The 18,964-nt window shown below is 47.1% G+C and overlaps 1 protein-coding gene across 1 annotated transcript; it reads right to left on the bottom strand.

Moving 5' to 3' along the window:
• Window positions 1-1,036: 1,036 nt before the first annotated feature.
• On the bottom strand, window positions 1,037-12,581 carry TRIM38 (tripartite motif containing 38). The gene is made up of 6 exons (XM_079146411.1): window positions 10,730-12,581; window positions 9,115-9,210; window positions 6,651-6,881; window positions 5,693-5,715; window positions 5,489-5,601; window positions 1,037-2,259 (listed from the first exon to the last, which is right to left on the bottom strand). Exons 1-6 carry the CDS (start codon window positions 11,132-11,134, stop codon window positions 1,742-1,744), a joined length of 1,386 nt encoding a protein of 461 aa, XP_079002537.1. The 5' UTR covers window positions 11,135-12,581; the 3' UTR covers window positions 1,037-1,741.
• Between the last annotated feature and the right edge of the window lie 6,383 nt (window positions 12,582-18,964).

Raw genomic sequence — 18,964 nt, 5'->3', positions numbered from 1 at the left:
AGATATATAATTTGTTCACACATTATTCTGACTCATCCTTAAAACCACGTTCTTGCTATCTCCTACCAAGAGCTGCTGACTCCAGTTACCCGTGGGATAAAGGACCTGGGGGATAAGGGTCTTTCAAAACTGCATTTGTCTCTCCTTAAGTGCCAGTTACAACTGGAGATTGAAAGACTGATTTCTGCAATGAAACTAAACTTTTGGAGTAAAAAGTCAAATCTTTTAAAAAATTATAACAGAAATAAGGAAGAGAAAAAATAAACACTCAAGTCTGTAACTTGTATAATCCAATTATGAGCAATGGAATCCCTCCAGGATTCTCATTTGGGCCTTGTGTGATTTGTTTCTCATACTTGTGCTTTGGAGTGAGTAAGCTTCATTAAAAAATAATTTTTTTTATTTGTTTCAACATTAGTTGGTGTTGACTTGAATTGTATTTAGCACAGTACTTTTTTAGTAAGATTGATGTGAAATACTAAACAGTGTGGATTTTATAGATGTCAGGTTAGATGGTCAAGGGATACTTACATTGTTAAGACATTGATCATCTTATTTTCTATTCCCCTTTACAAATCACCTTACCCAGCTTGTGGTTTTAGGACAGCCAAAGCTCATTGCTGATTAGTCCTAAGCCCTGCACTGGGTCCCCTATATGAGACTTGTTTGAATTTTGGTGAATTGGACTGACTGGTATTACACTAGTTTGGAAGGAGAGTAGCTCTGTGTCTGACATAAAGGGGGGAATGCAGACTATGATTTGAAGGGAATAAAATATGTGAGATCCTCTAAGTGGTGCTTTTTGTAACCTTTAGTGCTGAGGCATGGAGACTGCTTTTCAATATTTCACAAAGGAGTGGAATACAAGTATAAATTTTAAAGCTTTTCTCCAAATGTAATTTGTCACTGGACTCTGAAATGCCTGAAAATTATATGATGTAACTCATACAGAAATGTGGGGTTTTTTCCATAAAACTGTTTAATAAAAGAATTATACAGCAAAAAAAAAAAAGACATTAACAAGAGAAAATTTATTATAGAGAAATTTATTAACATATGCATCACACAAACACGTGGGAATACGCAAGATAAGTAATGCCAGGAAGTGGTTAGAATGTAGGCTTAGATAGCATTTTAACAAAAGAACAGTATATTTTTAGAGAGATGAAAGGCAAAGGAAAAGGACTTTGGCTTTCTAGGGTTGCAAACTGTGGGAAGGCACACATACAGTGGTGGACAAAGGTGAGTTTTACAAGGATTTTTAATAAAGTTTAATGAAGTTCCCTTTGGTATTCTCTCCATGCTGTCTCTTGTGACTAACTCCTGTCCTCCCTGGACAGGAAGGGGGACACCTTTACAAATGTGTGTCCTTCATTTAGGCAGAGTTTTTCTCAAATCTGTTTTTTCTCAATTGTCTTCAACTCAAAATAATCCATATGCTAAAGTGGTATATTTTAGGGTAGCAAAATATGCTACCCTTGGCCAGCTAGTGACAAGCCAGCTCTGTCAGCCTGCCTGGGGGAACTTCTGATGAGGCGGACCTATCACCTGCTTTCCTTGCTCAGCTGATGGTGGATGGCATGCTTACTGTCTTTACATCTGTTACTTCCATGCAGATTTACTAAATAGCCACTGGAAGCCCAGCACTGTTCTAGGACCTGGAGGAACTGCCCATGTTCTGCCTTGAGGGGATTTACAACCTTCTATGCTGGTTAAACCAGGGAGGCTGCTCCCTTCTTCACTACTCTGGGGGAGGCAGGAACAAAGGAGAATGCTGATAAACACGGAAGTAGGGCTGGAGAGTGTCCAGGAAGGAGGCGTTGGGGAACGTGAAGATGTGGGAGCCAGCAGTCATGTTGTAGAAGGACACAATTCCAGTCTCATAATCCAGAAAAACTCCCACAACCAGGGGCTGCTCACGCAGACTCAGAGGAGTTGGGGGATTAGTAAGTGCTAGGTAGTCCCCTTTGCACAGCCTGATGGTCCAGAAGCCAAACTCAGGCTCCTGCTTCACATCAGCGCCCCTAGACACACTTTCCATACAGACTCCCAAATCCCAACCAGTCCCTTCTCCAACATCCACTTCAAAGTAGTGTCTCCCTGAGGTGAAGCCCTCACAGCCGAGGACACAGGGGAAGGCACTGAATCTCCTGGGAGAAAAGTCAAGATCCTCCTGGCAATCCCCGTGGGTCACCTGTCTTCCGTCCTCTGACAGAGTCAGGTTCCGGTGAGCTGTGTCTGGATCCAGGGTCACACCAACTGCAAAAAGACAACAGCAGACAGCACCAGGGGACGATGAGTTTTCTTGTGCCAGCAAATTGATTTAAATAAAGTCAGTCTGTGTTCAAATACAGGCAGAATTCTTGAGCTCTGTGAGCAGAGCACTGGTCACCACATCTGCTGCCGACACTGGTGGGGAGAATGGAATGGGGACAGTCTGCCTGCATTGAGAGGACCCCCTGGACATGGTGAGTGCCAAATTAGTATTACAATCACGAAACATCCACACCATTGCCCTCACCTCCTCCGTCTTATCCCTCAGAGATGCCAAGGGCGGTAGAGTGGTTTCCGCCCTGTCCGAGGCCCCTCTCCCATGTGGGGCTTCTAGGAACCATGAAATAGTGCAGCCGAAAGAAGCCCTTCCACCTCCCTTTCACGAGCATGTACAATAGCAAACATCTGTACTAGACGGTGTAAATAGAGTAACAAATACATATCCATGTTATATGTCATATATTGACTATATATTATATATGTAGAACACATAATAAATGCATATATAATAGTGTTATATGTATATATTTATAACTTCATATGTTTAACATGCATGTTTATAATACGTTATACATATCATATATGTCTATATCTTATATAGTCAATCTTGTAAATAGTACTTTTATATATTAAAGTTTCCCATACTCATACACATACACATATAAAAGTATATATACACACATAGCATATGGCATATTACATTAGAAGCATGCAATCTCTAGCATTCCATGGATATCGATTAGTTCCGTATTATTAGAGGTATCCTATTCTCTCTCTCATTTATGCATGTGAACAGACCACAGGGAAGTTTTACCACTGCACAGAGTTCAGGTGTGGAGCAAGGACACGAGGTGACCCACAGAGCAGATGGAAGGCTGAGGGGGGTGGTATCCTCAGGGGAGAAGCATCTCTTCTGAACAGCAGGAGAGTGTCTGAACTCACTTCACACGCAAGCCCCCACCGTCTCCACCACCATTACGACGATGACCCTAAAGGCTCTCGGCCTACAGGTGGCAGCTGGCTCTTCCTTCCCTGTTCTTGTAATGTCAGGTTCCCCGCTTGCCCATTGGGTTATTATATGCTGACCACGCTATGCAGCCAGCCTGACCGGGAACAGGATTGCAGCTCCATGATGATTTGCAGGGTAACTTGAAGCTTGGGTGTCAAATCTGTACATTATATATAATGTATATATAAGTCTGTGTGTGTGAGAGAGTGAGAGAGAGAGAGAGAGAGAATGCAGTTTATTCTGAAAGCACACTGCAGTTTAACATTAGAAACTAAATTATTACAACCACCACCACAATATCAAGTTATGGGAAAGAAACCGCAAGATGCTATCAAGGAATACAACTCACTGACTGAGTAATTCCAATGCTTCATGATGACTGAGTTCTTTTGAAACAAAAGTCACTGAACAAAACAGGAAAACTTATATAGTCTAAATCTAAAGTATTTAATAGAAAACAGAATGTAAGTGTAAAGTGCCATTCAAATACCAGGAGATGATATTGGCTATAAAAAAAATTCCCAGATATCAATAAGTAAAGAACCCAGTAAAAAATTCTTAAAACTACAGTAAATCATGGGTAAATTAGGCTAATGGATATTTTTTTAAAAATTCTCAAGCTCACTAGTGAACTGGAGAAACAAATAAATCCACAATTAAGTACATTTCAACTCCATCAGACATTTTAATTTTTTTTTTAAACAAAGACTCAGGGAGATGTAGAACAGGGGGACTTCTGTGGCTGGTGGGATATATAAGTCTTTACTATTTCAAGATCTGTAGACTCTAATAAAATTAGGATGTGCATGCAGGAAAGCATATATTTAGAATAAGTGGAATAAATGGACTTTTAATAGTCTTGTATCAATGCAGTTCAGATGTGGCCATGAGGGCAGGAATACTCAAGGGTGACCTTCTGTAGCCCCTGGCTCTTGGTGTCACATCCTGCCCTTCAAATGTGGGCAGCACCCTAGAATTGCTTCTGGCTGACAGAATATGGCCAAGGTGACAGGATGGAACTTACATGACTACATTCATTAAGACTCCATCTTACTAGCAGATTTAGTAAGAGTCAGTCAGTCTCAGTCTCTCTCCTCTCTCTTCTCTCTTCTCCCTCCCTCCCTCCCTCCCTCCCTCCCTCCCTCTCTCTCTCTCTCTCTCTCTCTCTCTCTCTCTCTCTCTCTCTCTCTCTCTCACACACACACACACACACACACTTGGAAGAAAAAATGGAGGCGCTCATGTGCCAAGATATGAGTGGAGGCCCTAGCAGTGGAGGGCAACTTCCACCCAACAGCCAAGAAGAAACCCGGCCTCTGCCTGTCACCTGCAGGGCACACGTCCTGCCAGCAACCTGGGTGATCTTGGACATGGATACTTTCCCGCCTAGCCTCCAGACCAGAATGCGGGACCACACCCTAAGTGAAAGGTGTGAAAAGCCCAAGCAGGCGTCCATCCTCACTGTGCCCAGGTTCCTGACTCACAAAAATTACAGTATAATATATTTGTGTCATTTTCAGACACTAAGTATTTTGGCGATTGTTGGTAGCAACATATAATTAGCATACACCAAATCATTCCAGGTTAGGTCTAACTTTGCCACCAAATGCATCATAAGACTTTCTATTTTCAAAATTTTTTGAAATTCATAATTGTGGACAAGAAATTGAGCAACTACAGTAAGCACTATTAAGAGAATAAAGAGAGCAGGAAGCTTAGGCTTTGGAATTAGCAGAATTTGTTTTCTTGACAGGGTTCTAGGATTTACCTGCATGATCTGAACCATCATCTCTGATGCTCATTTACCTTTCTTGCCTTGCTCTAAGACTTGAAAGTACTCATGATAAACACCCTAATCAGGCCTGATACCATGAGGGGGCCTTGTCATGTCAGACACTCTGCTGGAGTTCACATGTACTAATGAAGTTGATTTTTATGACAGCTCACAGAATTGGGAGCTGCTGAAGTATTCATTTCAGGTGGGAAATCTGAGTGCCTGGAGGTGCCTGGAGTGGTGTGGGTCATCCGTGGGGAGCAGGAACTTGGAGGGTCCCCACGGACGACCAGCCCGGATGGCATGCCAACCCTCACAGCACACCAAAGGAGAGTGTGTGCTCCACTGCAAGTGACTGTCCAGCCTCTCGTGCCTGCTCAGGGGACTGGGGAACTCAGCCACTGCACTTAGGAATTCTTGAGTTCACACACCTTGACAGCGTCTTAGCATTTTCTTCACATCAAAGTAGAGCTCAGAAACATTGCAGGTGGTATGAATCTCCATGGAAAAGGCCTCTGGTGTTTCCAGCCTCTCCACCTGGCTCCTGGAAGAAGCAGAGGCGGAGGCTCCTCAGTGGCCTGCTGCACTCAGCCCGTGTGCCCTCACCCCTCCCTCCCTGTACTCACAGGACCTACCTGCTCAAGGTGTCTTTCACATCCTATAAAGAAACAGGGACAGAGGTGAGTATTCCCTGGGATTTGGCATGTGGAGCAGTTCCCTACAAACATTCCTCCCAAAGAAGGACAGAGAGTGACCCCAGCGTCAGAACTGATGGACACTGGGAGGGAACAGCGCCCCCACCTCTGGCAGACTTGGCCTAAGCCCGTCACTCTTGAGCAGGCTGTGGGAACTGCCTTGGTTGCAGCGGCATCGCCTCTGGGCTGCCAGGGGAGCAGCCAGGGGCTTTGCTCACGCTCGCTGTGGTTAGACTCGTTTTCAGTCCTAATTTCCTTTAGAGTAAGCCCATGTTGGCGGTCCCTCGTCACAAAGGTGCTTAGTGGGGAATCTGTGCACCTGTCAGGAGACTGGGCCACAGAGGAGTTGGCAGTGGTGTCGTGTGCTAGGGGCAGACGTGCCACACTCAACCCTACAGCATGACCACCTCCCTGTGAGCAGGAGCCAGAAGTAACAAGTCCTGCTGTCGCTCAGGGACACACCCTCCATGCGGCTGTAAGAAGGCCCCATACAAGTTCTGCAGCAGCAGGGACTCCCCGGGGAGATCCGGGAAAAGCCTGGCACTCGGCTGCCTCCCTGTCACCATCTGTCATTGGGAAGAGTGTCTCAGGACAGAGTTTGACAGTTGGGGATCTGTGGACATGGGCCACAGGGAGATGATGGCAGAAGTGACCCACGGTGCCACTGGGCCACACCGTGTCCACCCAGAGGTGTTTTTCTATTTATCATACAGGTGCCCATGGACCGCTGGGAGCGACCCGGAGGACACTGAATTACTATCCCAAAGAGGCGTGACCTTAAATTCCCCACACACTAAGGCACCACTGTCAGGTGAAGGCAGGCCTTCCCACCTTCCAGCCTCCTTCCCACGCCCCTCTTCAGACACCTCCCCTCCCTGCTTCAAGTCCGCAGCCTCACCTGCAGCAACTTCTGGGATGAGCTCTGACATTTTGCCTCCAGCTCCAGAATATGGCTCCTGAGTTCATCGCTCTTCTGCTTCAGTCTGGCCTCGCTCGCCCTCAGCCTCCACAGCATCTCCTCCTCTTCCCTCTCCAGCCTCCAGAGATACGACTTCTCCTCCAGACACAGGAAAATCTGGAGATTCTGAAAGTCAGACTTGATTTTTTGTCTCTGAATCTCTATCTTCTCCTAGAATCAAGAAAGACTGGTCAAAAGGGGGTGACAATCTGGGCATGGTGGTGTATGCCTGTAATCCCAGTGACTCAGGAGGCTGAGGCAAGAGGATGACAAGTTCAAAGCCAGACTCAGCCACTTAGCGAGACCCTGTCTCAAAATAAAATATTTTTAAAAGGGCTGGGGATGTGGTTGCATGGTTGTTAAGTGCACCTGGGTTCAATCCCTACTACCAAAAAAAAAGTAGGAGGGCAGGTGACAAACCAAAGCAAAAGTCCATGGATGAATGACAAAATGTGACCTAAAGAGATAATGGGAAAAAGGAAGAGAGCCTGACCATGCTACCAGGATGAGCCTTGAAGACTGGGTGAAACGATCCAGAAGCAAGGTGATGAAGGTCTTGCAATGGTTAAATGCAGAGGGAAAGCAGAACAGTGGCCACTGGGCACTGGGATAGGGGGAATACGGGGAGCTGGTGTTCACTGGGGACCAAGTTTCCATCTGGAAGACAAAGGGTGTTCTGGGGATGGAGGCAGAGACAGCTGCACATCACGATAGCATCCAGGTCGTGAGCTGCACGCCTGTGAGTGGTCGGCGTGGCAAACCCCGTGGGGTGAGTATTTTACGCCCACACACACACACAGCTGGAGCAGCTAATGGGACATAATTTTCTTGGGAGTCATTTGAGAGAATGTGGGAGAGACAGACCCTGATCTTCTATAGTCACCTAATTAATGTCCTTTTTCAGCCAAGATACAGGGAGAAGGAGGGACAGGGGCACTAGATAAGCAGGGAACTAGGGCAGGATGCCAATGCTTTATCAATCACAAGGATAACATGGAATTTTTATCTGAACTGTGAGAAGGTACTTCTGAGTCTGAAGAAATTTCTTAAAGCAAAGTCAAGTAAAAACCATCACCAAGAGTAGATTTTGAGACCGCCAGGCTAGTAGAAGGGGCCTTATTTCTTGGCAGAGGGGTTCTAGATATGGCAGCAGACTGTTATGGTTAACAGGAAAATATTCATCCACTGGCCCAGGGTTTGTTTTTTGTTTTTTTTGTTTTGGGTTTTTTTTTTTTTTTTTGGTATGGGGGATTGAACCCAGGGCCTCTTAAGCACTAAGCCACATCCCCAACCCTTTCTTAATATTTTATTTTGAGAAAGGGTCTTGCTGAGTTGCTTAGGGCCTCAGTAAGTTGCTGATGCTGGCTTTGAACTTGCCATCCTCCTGCTGAGTCTCCCAAGACGCTGGTGTATCACCACGACCAGCTCCAGGGTCATTTAATCATCCTCTGTATAAGATAACCAAAACCAAATATAAGTCTCACTGGACTCAGTCTTCATTTGAGGAGACAGAAAACAGCAATTTCCATGGGTGTGTCCCAAATTCTTTCAGTGTTCCAATAACTGTGACGTGCTTAGGAGGGTCACTGGTTTAGAATGAGGTGGAATTTTTGTGGAGATAAGTGTAGATTTAGTTCTTGATTGATGAGCTTTCTACACATGTTAGTTACAATCAAGGTCTTCCCCATTGCCCAAGATCCCAGAAATAAGGGAAATCAGAGCATCCTCTAGAAGCTCAAATTCGGCATCCACACACAAAGGAGCAAAGGTTGAAATCAACCCCTGAAAGAGACAGAACGGCTGGCCGGCCAGTGGAATCTGGCTGCAAGCGAATGGATTACACAGGTATTCACACAAAGGAATGTGTGTCGGAGAATGTGGAAGCCAGTGAGCCAGGTAGTCTGAAACCATGTCGTCTGAAACTGGAGTGTGGAGGACCCTGCGGTGGACACAGTGCAGCAAATAAAGCAAGCAGGTATCCTTCACTGGCCTCATCAATCTCAATGTGGAGGATCCCACAGTCTGAGTGCTCTCGAAAGCTGTTTCTATATCTGTAGGCCAGGAGCCAGACCCTGTGCTGTGGTGAATACAACAAGGTAATAAATAGGATAGTGCTGATGCTGGCATGTCTGGAAAGTGTCCAGGTGTGAAAACCAGTCAAGACCAGCTGCAGGCAAACACAGACACAAGTTTGGTTTCTTCCAATTACCACTGGACGACCAAAGGGTTTGGTGGTAAAATCTCATGGGAATAAACATGTAGAGCAGGAAAACAATGATTTTTTGGGGGGGTTTCATCTACTGGTGTGGTTTAGTGAGAATAAACCATCACTGTGCTTTGCCCCAGTCATCCTCCATGCCTGCCTAAACTCTAGAATGGAAAACAACTTGAGATTGGTTCTTACCTTCCATTCAGTTATTTGCTTTGTCACGAATGCCTTCTGATTTGTACATTCCTCATGGAGTTGACTCAATTTTGTTATAACGTTCTGGAGTTGTTCCTGAGGGAAAAATCAGGTGAGTGAAGTCTATTCAGTTTGATTCCTCATTAGACACTTACTCAGAATCACAGCTTCTCACTCCAAGATGAGTGAGAGTCACAGTGCTACTTAATGAGTGTTATACTTTGCCAGAGAGCATGCTGGGGCTGGATGTGTGGCAAGGGACTGATCCACTCAGCCTCCCTGAATAATTGGTTAGGAAGGGGTTAAGTAACTCGCCCAAGTATGACTGATGGACAGTGGAGCTGGGAGTCCAGTCTCCTGTGGTGACCCAGGCCTGCACTATATCCACTAGTCTTACCAGGAAAAGTTGCACACAGGACATGGACCATCTAAGAGCCTTCATAAACAATAAGCTGAATAAACACAGGTAGGACCAGGGTGCCTGGCATGTGGGGAACGTTGCAGGCATTATGAGTGAGTCAGAAAGGACAGACTGATCAGATGCCAGCTGAAGGTACTAGAAATGGCTAATGCAGAAGGGAAATTCTGATTTCTGAAGAACAACATCACGAAACCAACTTACAAGTACTTCGTGTCTGTGTCCAACTTTTAGGTTATTTTTCAAAATGGTTTCTCATATTTCCATTGAAAGCAGTTTGAAGCTGACCCAAATTGCTCAGTGTGTTGACACTAAAAGAATTGGCTCCCGTCCTGACCAACAAGGACGATCATTCATCCTCAAGTGTTCTTGGGAAAGGCCTCTGTGTAACTGATTGCCCTTGCCGTATGCCAAAGGTAAGCTCCTCTAACGTAAAGCCCTTAACACCTGTACAAGCCTGGGTGTGTGTTAGAGCGAAGGGTCTGCTATTATCTGATTTCAGATGGGAAAACAAAGGCATGAAGACATTCAATATCTTTACCCTAAATTGCCCATCTAGTGAGTGCCGGAGCTAGGACTTCAACCTAAGGAGTCTGGCTCTGGGGCCATTGACTGTCACTACATGCTGCTGCTTTTCTTCTCACTTGGTGGGGAAATGATTCAAACATGAACGTCCCCATTAGTTTCTGCCGGCTGAGTGGTGTCAAAGGAGGAGCCGTGGGTGTGCTGTATGGTCAGGATCAACATGTGCTGTGGAAGGGCCTGGAACCTTTGCACAAGACTGACATCTACACTGGAGGGGAGAATAGGATCCCCACACCCAGCACAAGCCTTCCTCCAGTGTGGCAGGGCAGAGGGGGTGAGGCAGCAGCTGGGGGCCACAGCCAGGGCTGCCTCCCTCCACTCTGGGCAAGAACACTGGGGGTCATTCAAAGCCTTTTCCTACAGTCAACCCACAGCCCAGGATTCTTCTACAACCCAGCTGGAGACTGCCCACTTGCTCCCTTTCTTACAGGGATCATTTGAATTCCACTCATGGGTATGCCTTTTATTTTCGGGGTGCCAGAGTGATGGAGTCACTGATCCTTCAACCCCCAGATGAAAATCCGGGTGGAGGCGCCACTCCGGCGCTAACGGCTGGCTGGGCCTGGGAGCAGTGTGGAGCCGGCTCCCGCCAAGGGGCCCGGCGCCTCTCACCTTGTAGCCCTGGCAGGCGTCTTCCACAAGAGCCGTGGTGTGGCCTGCGTGCCGCGGGCCCCGCTCACAGCGCCAGCAGATGAGCTGGCCCTCGTCCTCGCAGAAGAGGTGCAGCTGCTCCCCGTGCTCCTCGCACAGCAACTCCAGGTCCATCTCCCCGATGACCTCGATGAGGTTTTCCAGAACCTTGTTGTACCCGTGGTTCGTCAGAGGAAATGAGGACCGGCAGAGAGGGCAGCTGAACCTGCGCCGCCCCGATGGGGCCTGGCCGTTGTAGGAGTACTGCAGGCACAAGTTGCAGTAGCTGTGCCCACAGCTGATGGTCACGGGATGTGTCATCAGGCTCATGCAGACGGAGCAGGTGGCGATTTCTTTCATCTTCTTTGTGAACAAGGAGAGGGCCATGGCTTTTGTCCAGAAGCTCCAGTGGTAGATATGAAGCGGCCAGAATTTTCCAGTGATGGAAACACCCTACACCTGAGCCCAGGTGCAATGCACTGGCTGCTACTGGTCTTCACAGGCCTTCTCTCTAAAAAGAAGAAACAGACTGGGAACTAGAAGGCACATAAAGATCTAGCGGTGTCGCCTAATACAGTAGCCACGATCACGTGTGGCCATTTAAATTTAACTTGATGGAAATTTAATTCCATTTAAACCCTATTTCTCAGTCTTCCTGGCCATATTTTGATCCCCTAACGGCTGCACGAAGCCAGTGGCTGCCTGACAAACCACACATAGAACATTTCATCACAGAACAAAGTTCTCCTGGACCAAGGGCTGAGCCAGGTGGAGACACAGGCAGGCTCCCTCACAGGATCTGCAGGAAGAACAGGAACTCAGAGAGGCTGTGGGGACACTCCTACGCTAGTGGGAGCCAAGAATCAGCTCAGAATCACCTTTTGACTGGTAGTGACACTCAGGTAACTGGGGGGTCTGCAAGGATTTGTTTCACTGAGATCATCAAATCTGGCTGCACTGTGAGCCTGGCTCCCACCCCACAGAGACTGCTGGCCAGCAGGTGAATAAGTCCCGGGTGACAAAGTAAGCAAGGCCACGCCAAGAATGGGTTCCTCTTGTTGCCCCACCCCAACCTCACACTGAGGGCAAGAGCTGGAATGAGGGCCAAGCAGGGGAGGTTTGGTCCTATGCCCAGGAACTCCAGGGGCAGAACTCCCCAAGAACACAGGACTCTCTTCCAGGCCAGGGCCTGACTCCAGGAGAAGCAGAGTCCAGGATACAGGGAAGGAGGTGGGCAAAGCCAGGCCGCAGTGGGACCCGGGGTGTTGGGTCCTCTTCTGTCCACTCCTGAGCATTTTATGACCAGAGGAGGGGGAGGAACCAGAAGCAGCTCAGCCCCCTGGGGACCCTCCTTGTCCTCTGCACCCCACCTCCCAGGGAGTGTCCCTGGATGGCTGCAGGCAGGAAGTTTGGATAGTGACTTTCCCCTGCAGTTGCAGTAGCTAGAATGAACAACGGGAAGTCAACCGGAGTGCCAGCTCGGCGGTCCTCCTCAGAACCAGGACCTGTCTGCAGGAGCTGCAGGATTTCTTCCCAGGGTCGCCATCCTTTGGCAAGTTACATCCCCCTCCGCTAGAGGCGCTGTGCTCGGGGGAGAAGGGACCCCCGCTTCCAAGGCCCAGGTTACCCGGTTAAGTACCCTGGGCCTCACTCCCCCTTAAATTCGGAATCTTCTGAGCTTTGGTGTGAAGAGGAAAGAAGGAAGAAAAGGAGGGAGGGAAGAAGGAAGCAAAGAAGGGAGTGAGGGAGGGAGGAGGAAAGAGGGAAAGAGAAAGAAAGAGCAAGACACAGGGTGCGAGCTGCAGAGCAAAGTCCTGAGCTTTTCGAGGGGGCTCCGCCGTCAGGAAACACACCCCCCCGCCCGCCACTCGCCCACATGACCCCCGCACGGACAAGTCCCCCGTCCAGAGGACGCTGGCCCAGACCTTGCGCAGAGACCGTCGGGGACCGCGGCTGGTCCCTGGGAGCGGCGCTTCCCGGAGCTCGGGCCTGGACGCCCCGCCCGAGTCACTGCAGAAGCGAAACTGAAGTGGGGCGGGGCCAACGGGGTCGCCCTACCTTCTGCTGGTCCCGCAAGGACGGGGAGGAAATGGAAAAAAAAAAAAAAAAAATGCTTCTGTTAAAGCAGTAAGGGACAAACTGATGACCCAGTAAAGTCCCTCGTGACCCGGCACACAGTGCTGGGCAGCGAGAAGCCCGCGGAGGGTTAGCTCGCAGACTGGACAGGTCCTTCCACGCTCGCTGCCAGCCCCTCGGGTGTCCCGCTTTGTTAACTCTGGGTCACCTACTGTTTTACAACGGCCCTCCGGGGGGTGGTGAGAAAGGGCTGGCAGCAGCTATGGGGCCCCGTGAGCATGCCATAGTCTCCCAAGTGCGCCTCCATCCCCTTCTGTCCTTGGCTGTGTCTCCTTTTCATACTCAACAGCCCCTCTGCCGGACTCAGATGCTTTCCAATAGCCACAGGCAGCCACCAGGAGGGGCAGCAGGAGCCACTTTGGGAAAAGGTCCCCGCAGCGCGTGTTCTTGTCAACTGCCTGCCCTGTGGCTCTGCTCTGCGCACTGTGGAGGAGAGGCTGCGTGTCAGGGTCAAGTCCTGAGCCATTCGACTCCAGCCTTTCCACTTCGAAATCAGAGTAGAAGTACTATAATCACCCAAGATACAATAAACACTGACATAAGGAGGGTTACTGCATTGAAATAAGACCTTGCTGCATTTATGGCCTCAGGTGTACCAGGAATTTATAAGTGCTCAATAAATGCTTGCTTAAGAAAAAAATGCATGCAGTGAATCACAGGTGCTGGTGAGGGACTGAGGACACTGGAGGGAGGAATTAAACTGGGATTCAGGGAGCCACTGGGGGCCAACTCTGGGCCCTTAGCCTGGAGCCTCCAGGGCCAACCCTGATGGCCACCCAGAGGTCAGTGCTGGAACAACAAACTGCAGAAGAAGTAAGGAATTCAGTGTGGTCACAGCCCTGGTCCAGCAGCCCAGGCTAGATGCAAGAGTGAAACAGGTTCTTCTCTTTCACCCCAGAGAGGAGAATTGTTTTGACTCTAAGCCTTTCTGGGGTTTGCCATGCCATGATTCATCCTGCCCCTGTCCTGTGGAGCAGAACTCAGGCACATCACAGGGAGTATCAACTCCCAGGCCACTGGCACACAGAGAGATGAGAGAATGCGTCCTGAGTCCCTGGGTCCAGGATGGTTCCTTGCAGATACCTGTGACTTTTACCATTGTTGATCTGACTCTGGATTCAGTTACTCTACATCCCAAATTTGTCCTCTCAAAAGAAAAAAAAAAAAAAATGCTGTGAATGACAAAAAGAAAATACTGCCAGCAACAGCAGCAAGGCAGAGTCTGTCTTGTGACAGCTGTCCCCCCTTGCACCTGTATTCTGTGGCTCGAAGGAGGAGCTGGCCGGCGGTGAGAGCATCAGGATGGACTCAGGGCACAGGGTGCCGATGGGCCTGCAGGGACGCACATCCCGAAGGCAGGCCTAGGAAGACACCAGCGAGGGGGCACGTCATCTGTCTGGGTAAGTGAGGCTGGGCTTGATCCTGACAGCCTGAGAGGCAGGACAGAGACCCAGCCTGGGGAGGGGACCCAGAGGCTCCTTTAAGACCCTGAACCGAGCTTCTGCCGACAGGAGGAGTCATCCCGTCACAGTGGTCTGCCTCACGCTTTGAAGGTAGCCCTGCTGCTCTGCCGCTGAGGCTTATTTTAAAATGACCTGTTTTGGTTTTCCTCTCCTACCTCTCCCCCTCTCTAACCTGGGAGCAGGGACAGAATCACCTTTCCCATCCTGGGTAGAATTCTGTCTTTGAGCACACACCCACCACAGGAAGCAAGTAATTCAGACTTCAGGGATGGCACCAGAAGATCCAGGAATGGCTGTCTTCCAAATCAAGTGACTCACCACACACTACTGCCATCACCTGCCAATCACTGTGCCTCCTTCACTCCCCGACCCTCTCACTCTGTCTGTTTTTTTTTTTTTTTTCCCCAAGGCAGTTTTCACTGAATATTTTACTTATAGATCTTGCTCATTGCTTGCCTCCGTGTGAAAACACAGTTCCAGAAGAGCAGAGATTGTTATCCTTATTGTTCACAGATGAATCCTGAACATCTAGAAGCTTCAGGCACAGTGATGTGTGCTAAATGAAAGAGCAGCTTTCTGACTTGCACTATGTTAGTCAGCTTTGCATTGCTATGACCAAAATACTTGACACGAGCAATCTGGGGGGGAAGGTTGTGTGGTTTCAGAGGTTTCGGTCCAGGGTCGCCTGACTCCATTGCTCTGGGTCTGAGATGAGACAGAACACCGTGGCGGCTGGGTGGGGCCCAGGAAGGCTGTTCAGCTCCTGTTGGCCAGGAGGCAGGGAGAGAGGAATGGGCCAGGGACAAGATGCAGATCCCAAGGGCACACCCCAGGGACCAATTTTCTTCAATAAGACCACACCACCCACTCCCAGTAGTAAATTCAGCTTCTGATGAATTGACTGCACTGATGAGTGAGAAGCCTCATGATCCAGGTGCTTCCCAAAGCCCCCCCTCTGGACCCTGCTGCACAGGGCACCGATCCTTCAGCACAGGAGCATTTGGAGGACACATAGCATCTAAGGCAAAATGGGCCCTGAAGTTTCATTTAGGAAGGCGTGCACAGCTGTGACTACTCTGTGCCACGTGGTGCATGTGGGCTGAGAGGCAATGTGCTCTGTGTGTGTGCGCATGTCAGTGTCAGCAGGGCAGATGGGATCAGAAAGGGCCAGAATTCATGGTAGTCATAGTTCCATTTGTAGTTGGGGTCCTTTCTGACAAAACCATGCATGCATGGAATTTGATTTCAATCCCTGTTACTCCTCTTTCCCTCTACTCCCTCCTCCTCCATTCTCCTGTCTCCACTCCACTGCTCTTCCTTTATCTTGCTTATTGGTTTTTAATCAGTGCTTTCTACCTGCATGGAAAGGTGACTGTCACCATGGTGATTCACATATGTGGTGTATGAATGTGGCGTGCATAGTGTTCCACTCCTTCCCACGTTTCCTCCCCTTTCCCAGCCCCCTGACTCCCTCTTTACCTCCTTCTTCTATTCCACTGGTCTTCTCTTTATTTCTGTGATATCCCATCTTATCTACCCACCCCCCTTATTTTGCTCTAGCTTATACAGCTGAGAGAAAATAGTCAACCCTTGACTTAATAGGTCTGGCTTATTTCACTTAGCATGATGTTCTCCATTTCCATCCATTTGCCGGCAAATGCCACAATTTCATTCTTCTTTCTGGCTGAGTAAGAATTCATTATGTACATGTACCACAGTTTCTTAATCCATTCATCCATTGATGGGCATCTGGGCTGGTTCCACAATCTGACTATTGCCAATGGTGCCTATAAACATTAATATGGCTGTGATGTCACTATCTCTGGTAAAACTCTGTGTCTTAAACTCAACTTTTTTGTTGTTATTATTGTAGTCACTTCCGTGTTTTCCTGCTGTTTGAATAGTGTAGATTTCTGTATGTTTATTTTTAACTTATTTGTGTCTTTTATTTAGCATTTGTCTTTTAGAGAACAGATATTCAATTCTTGCATTTTAAAATTCATTCTAACAATCTTTGCTTTTTTAAAGAATACTTACATCACTAACATTTAACATCAGCATTTATCTTTCTTCCCATCGTCCACTGGCTAGCATCTCTCCTACTACACTGAACATGAAGGGCAATAATTGGCATCCTTGCTTCATTCCTACTCTGGAGAGAAGGGACAGGGATGGGAAAAGCTTTCAATTATGTATTGTTTCTTATTTTACCGTTTTTTATGTATTTAAAAATATCATTGCACTTCACATGGATTATTAGGAAAACATATTTTCCAATACTCCTAGAAAATGCCATAAGTGTATTTCTCAATTTTTTCCCATGCTTCTTCCACATTTCACATAACCTTTCTCAGGGGCACCCTATCCAAAGGGTGTCAGGTTACATCTGATTGCCTTCTCTCTGCTAACTCGTTTGCCAATAGATGGCGCTCTTGTATTTTTCTTTATTGTGTTTTTATTAGTTCATGATAGTTGTACATAACAGCGGAGTTTATTTTGACATGATCATGCACACATGCAGTATAATTTGCTCCATTTCAGTCTCCGGTGCTTCCTCTTTTCATACACTCCTCCCTCCCCAGCTCCCCTTCCTCTTTGCTGATCTTCCATTTATTCATAGGTTTAAAAACTGGTGCCGTATAGACACAGACGAGTGGAATTCGCCGTGGTTTATTCATATGCGTACCTAGCATAATCTGGCCAATTCCATCCCACTCTTCCTCCCTTTCCCTGTCCTCCTGCCTCCCCCTCAGTCCCCTTCTTCCACTCCACTGACCTCCCTTCTAATTTCATGGGAACCCCTATCTTTTGCTTCCACATATGAAAGACAATATTCAACCCTTGCCTTTCTGAGTCTGGGTTATTCCATTGAGCGTGATGTTCTCCATCTCCATCTATTTACCAAAAAGTGCCATAATTCATTCTTATTTATGGTTGAGTAAAACTCCATTGTGTATATATGCCACATTTCCTTTACCTATTCATCTGTTGAAGGGCATATGGGATGGTTCCATATCTTGGCTATTGTGAATTGTGTTGCTACGAATCTCCTATTTATTCAGGTATTTATTATTCAAGTGGTTCTTTCTGCCTGATGTTCCAGAAGTCCCTCGAGAATCAGTCCTCTTTCTGAGATCTTCAACAATTCCTTTAGAGCAGTTTTGACAACTTTGAATCTGAGATCTTGGATTAATAATTTGAATGGACTATTTTGAGGTGGTAGAAACTGGAGGCAAACGAGGCATGGTTGGAGGAAGTAGGTCAGTAGCAAGTGCTGGACATTATATCTAGCCCTGGCCCCTTCCTCTCTTTCTCTCTCTCTCTCTCTCTCTCTCTCTCTCTCTGCCTCCTGGCTATTTCCAGTTTGTTCTTCCATTTCAATTTCCTTCTTCCCTTTCAATTTCCTCTGAATGCTGTTTATTGATTTAGGGAGAATTGATATTTTAATGATATTTTCTGTCTCAGAATATAATATGTAATTCCATTTAGCTAAATATTGCTTTGTGTCCTATAATAAAATTTTATTGTTCCTTTTTTATGTAAGTCACATTTTTCTTGTTCAAATAATGCCAAAAAAATTATAGTTTCTGTTCTCAAGGGACATTATAATTTCTTTCTATTTTTATTCTGGATGTTATTTCTACAGGTTAAAGCAATTGATTTTTTAAAAAAATATTTATCATGTTTCCAGTCAGTTCACCAAATTCCACTTGTACCTTTGCACTTTAATCCCCAGTTGTGTTGAACAACTCTAATTCCCCACGCCAAGCCTCGACGGGCTTTGCTCTTTCTGGAAAGTCCTTCCCCACCTCACCGACTCATTCACCTCCCAGGAACCAGAACACAGGGGCCTGGGTCCTTCCTCCTCTTCCTAGCACCACTGTCGCCCCTGTTGATTCTCCTCTACCCTGGTTGTGTCTGGGGTATAGTCTCACCCTGCAGCCTTTGGACTCTCTGGAAACGTGGGCCAGGTATTAAACAAATTGACATTGATATTTTCCAAAGAAAGTGCTATGTCTGGAACAGAGCAAATTTAAAAAAAAAAAAAAAAAAAAAAAAGTGTGGAATTGAACCATCCTGATGAGATATAGCCATGAATGTTAGTTAAGAAAAACCTAAATTTTTAAGGATCTCTGAAGTTTACTGCTCTGTTACTTTTTTTTTTTTTTTTTTTTTTTTTTTTTTTTTTTTTTTGTACCAGGGATTGAACCCAGGGGTGCTTAACCATGGAGATGCATCCCCAGCCCTTTTTATTTTTTGTTTAGAGGCAGGGTCTTGCAAAGTTCCTTACAGCCTCCCTCACTAAGTTGCTGAGGCTGGCTTTGAATTTGTGATCCTCCTGTCTCAGCCCCCCAAGTCACTAGGATTACTGGCATGTGCCCACCACACTGAGCTCTTCTCTGTATTTTCAAGGTTTATATTGTAACACATATGACTTAAGTTCTCTAAGAGTGTAGGAAAGTGCTGGCAGATGCAGCGTCTGGTGAGGCCTGCTTAGGTCTCTCCCCACCTGGCAGAAAGGTGGAAGGAGTTCCCTGGATGCTCTGTTTAAGGACACTAGTCCCATTCTGAAGGTTCTGCTCATGACTGAGGACTTACCTTCTGATACCTTTACCTT

The sequence above is a fragment of the Sciurus vulgaris genome (genome assembly GCF_902686455.1).
Source record: "Sciurus vulgaris genome assembly, chromosome: 7".
NCBI classification, from domain to species: Eukaryota; Metazoa; Chordata; class Mammalia; order Rodentia; family Sciuridae; genus Sciurus; species Sciurus vulgaris.
Note: the sequence above shows the minus strand (reverse complement) of the source record. Positions and strands in the feature narration are given on the sequence as shown.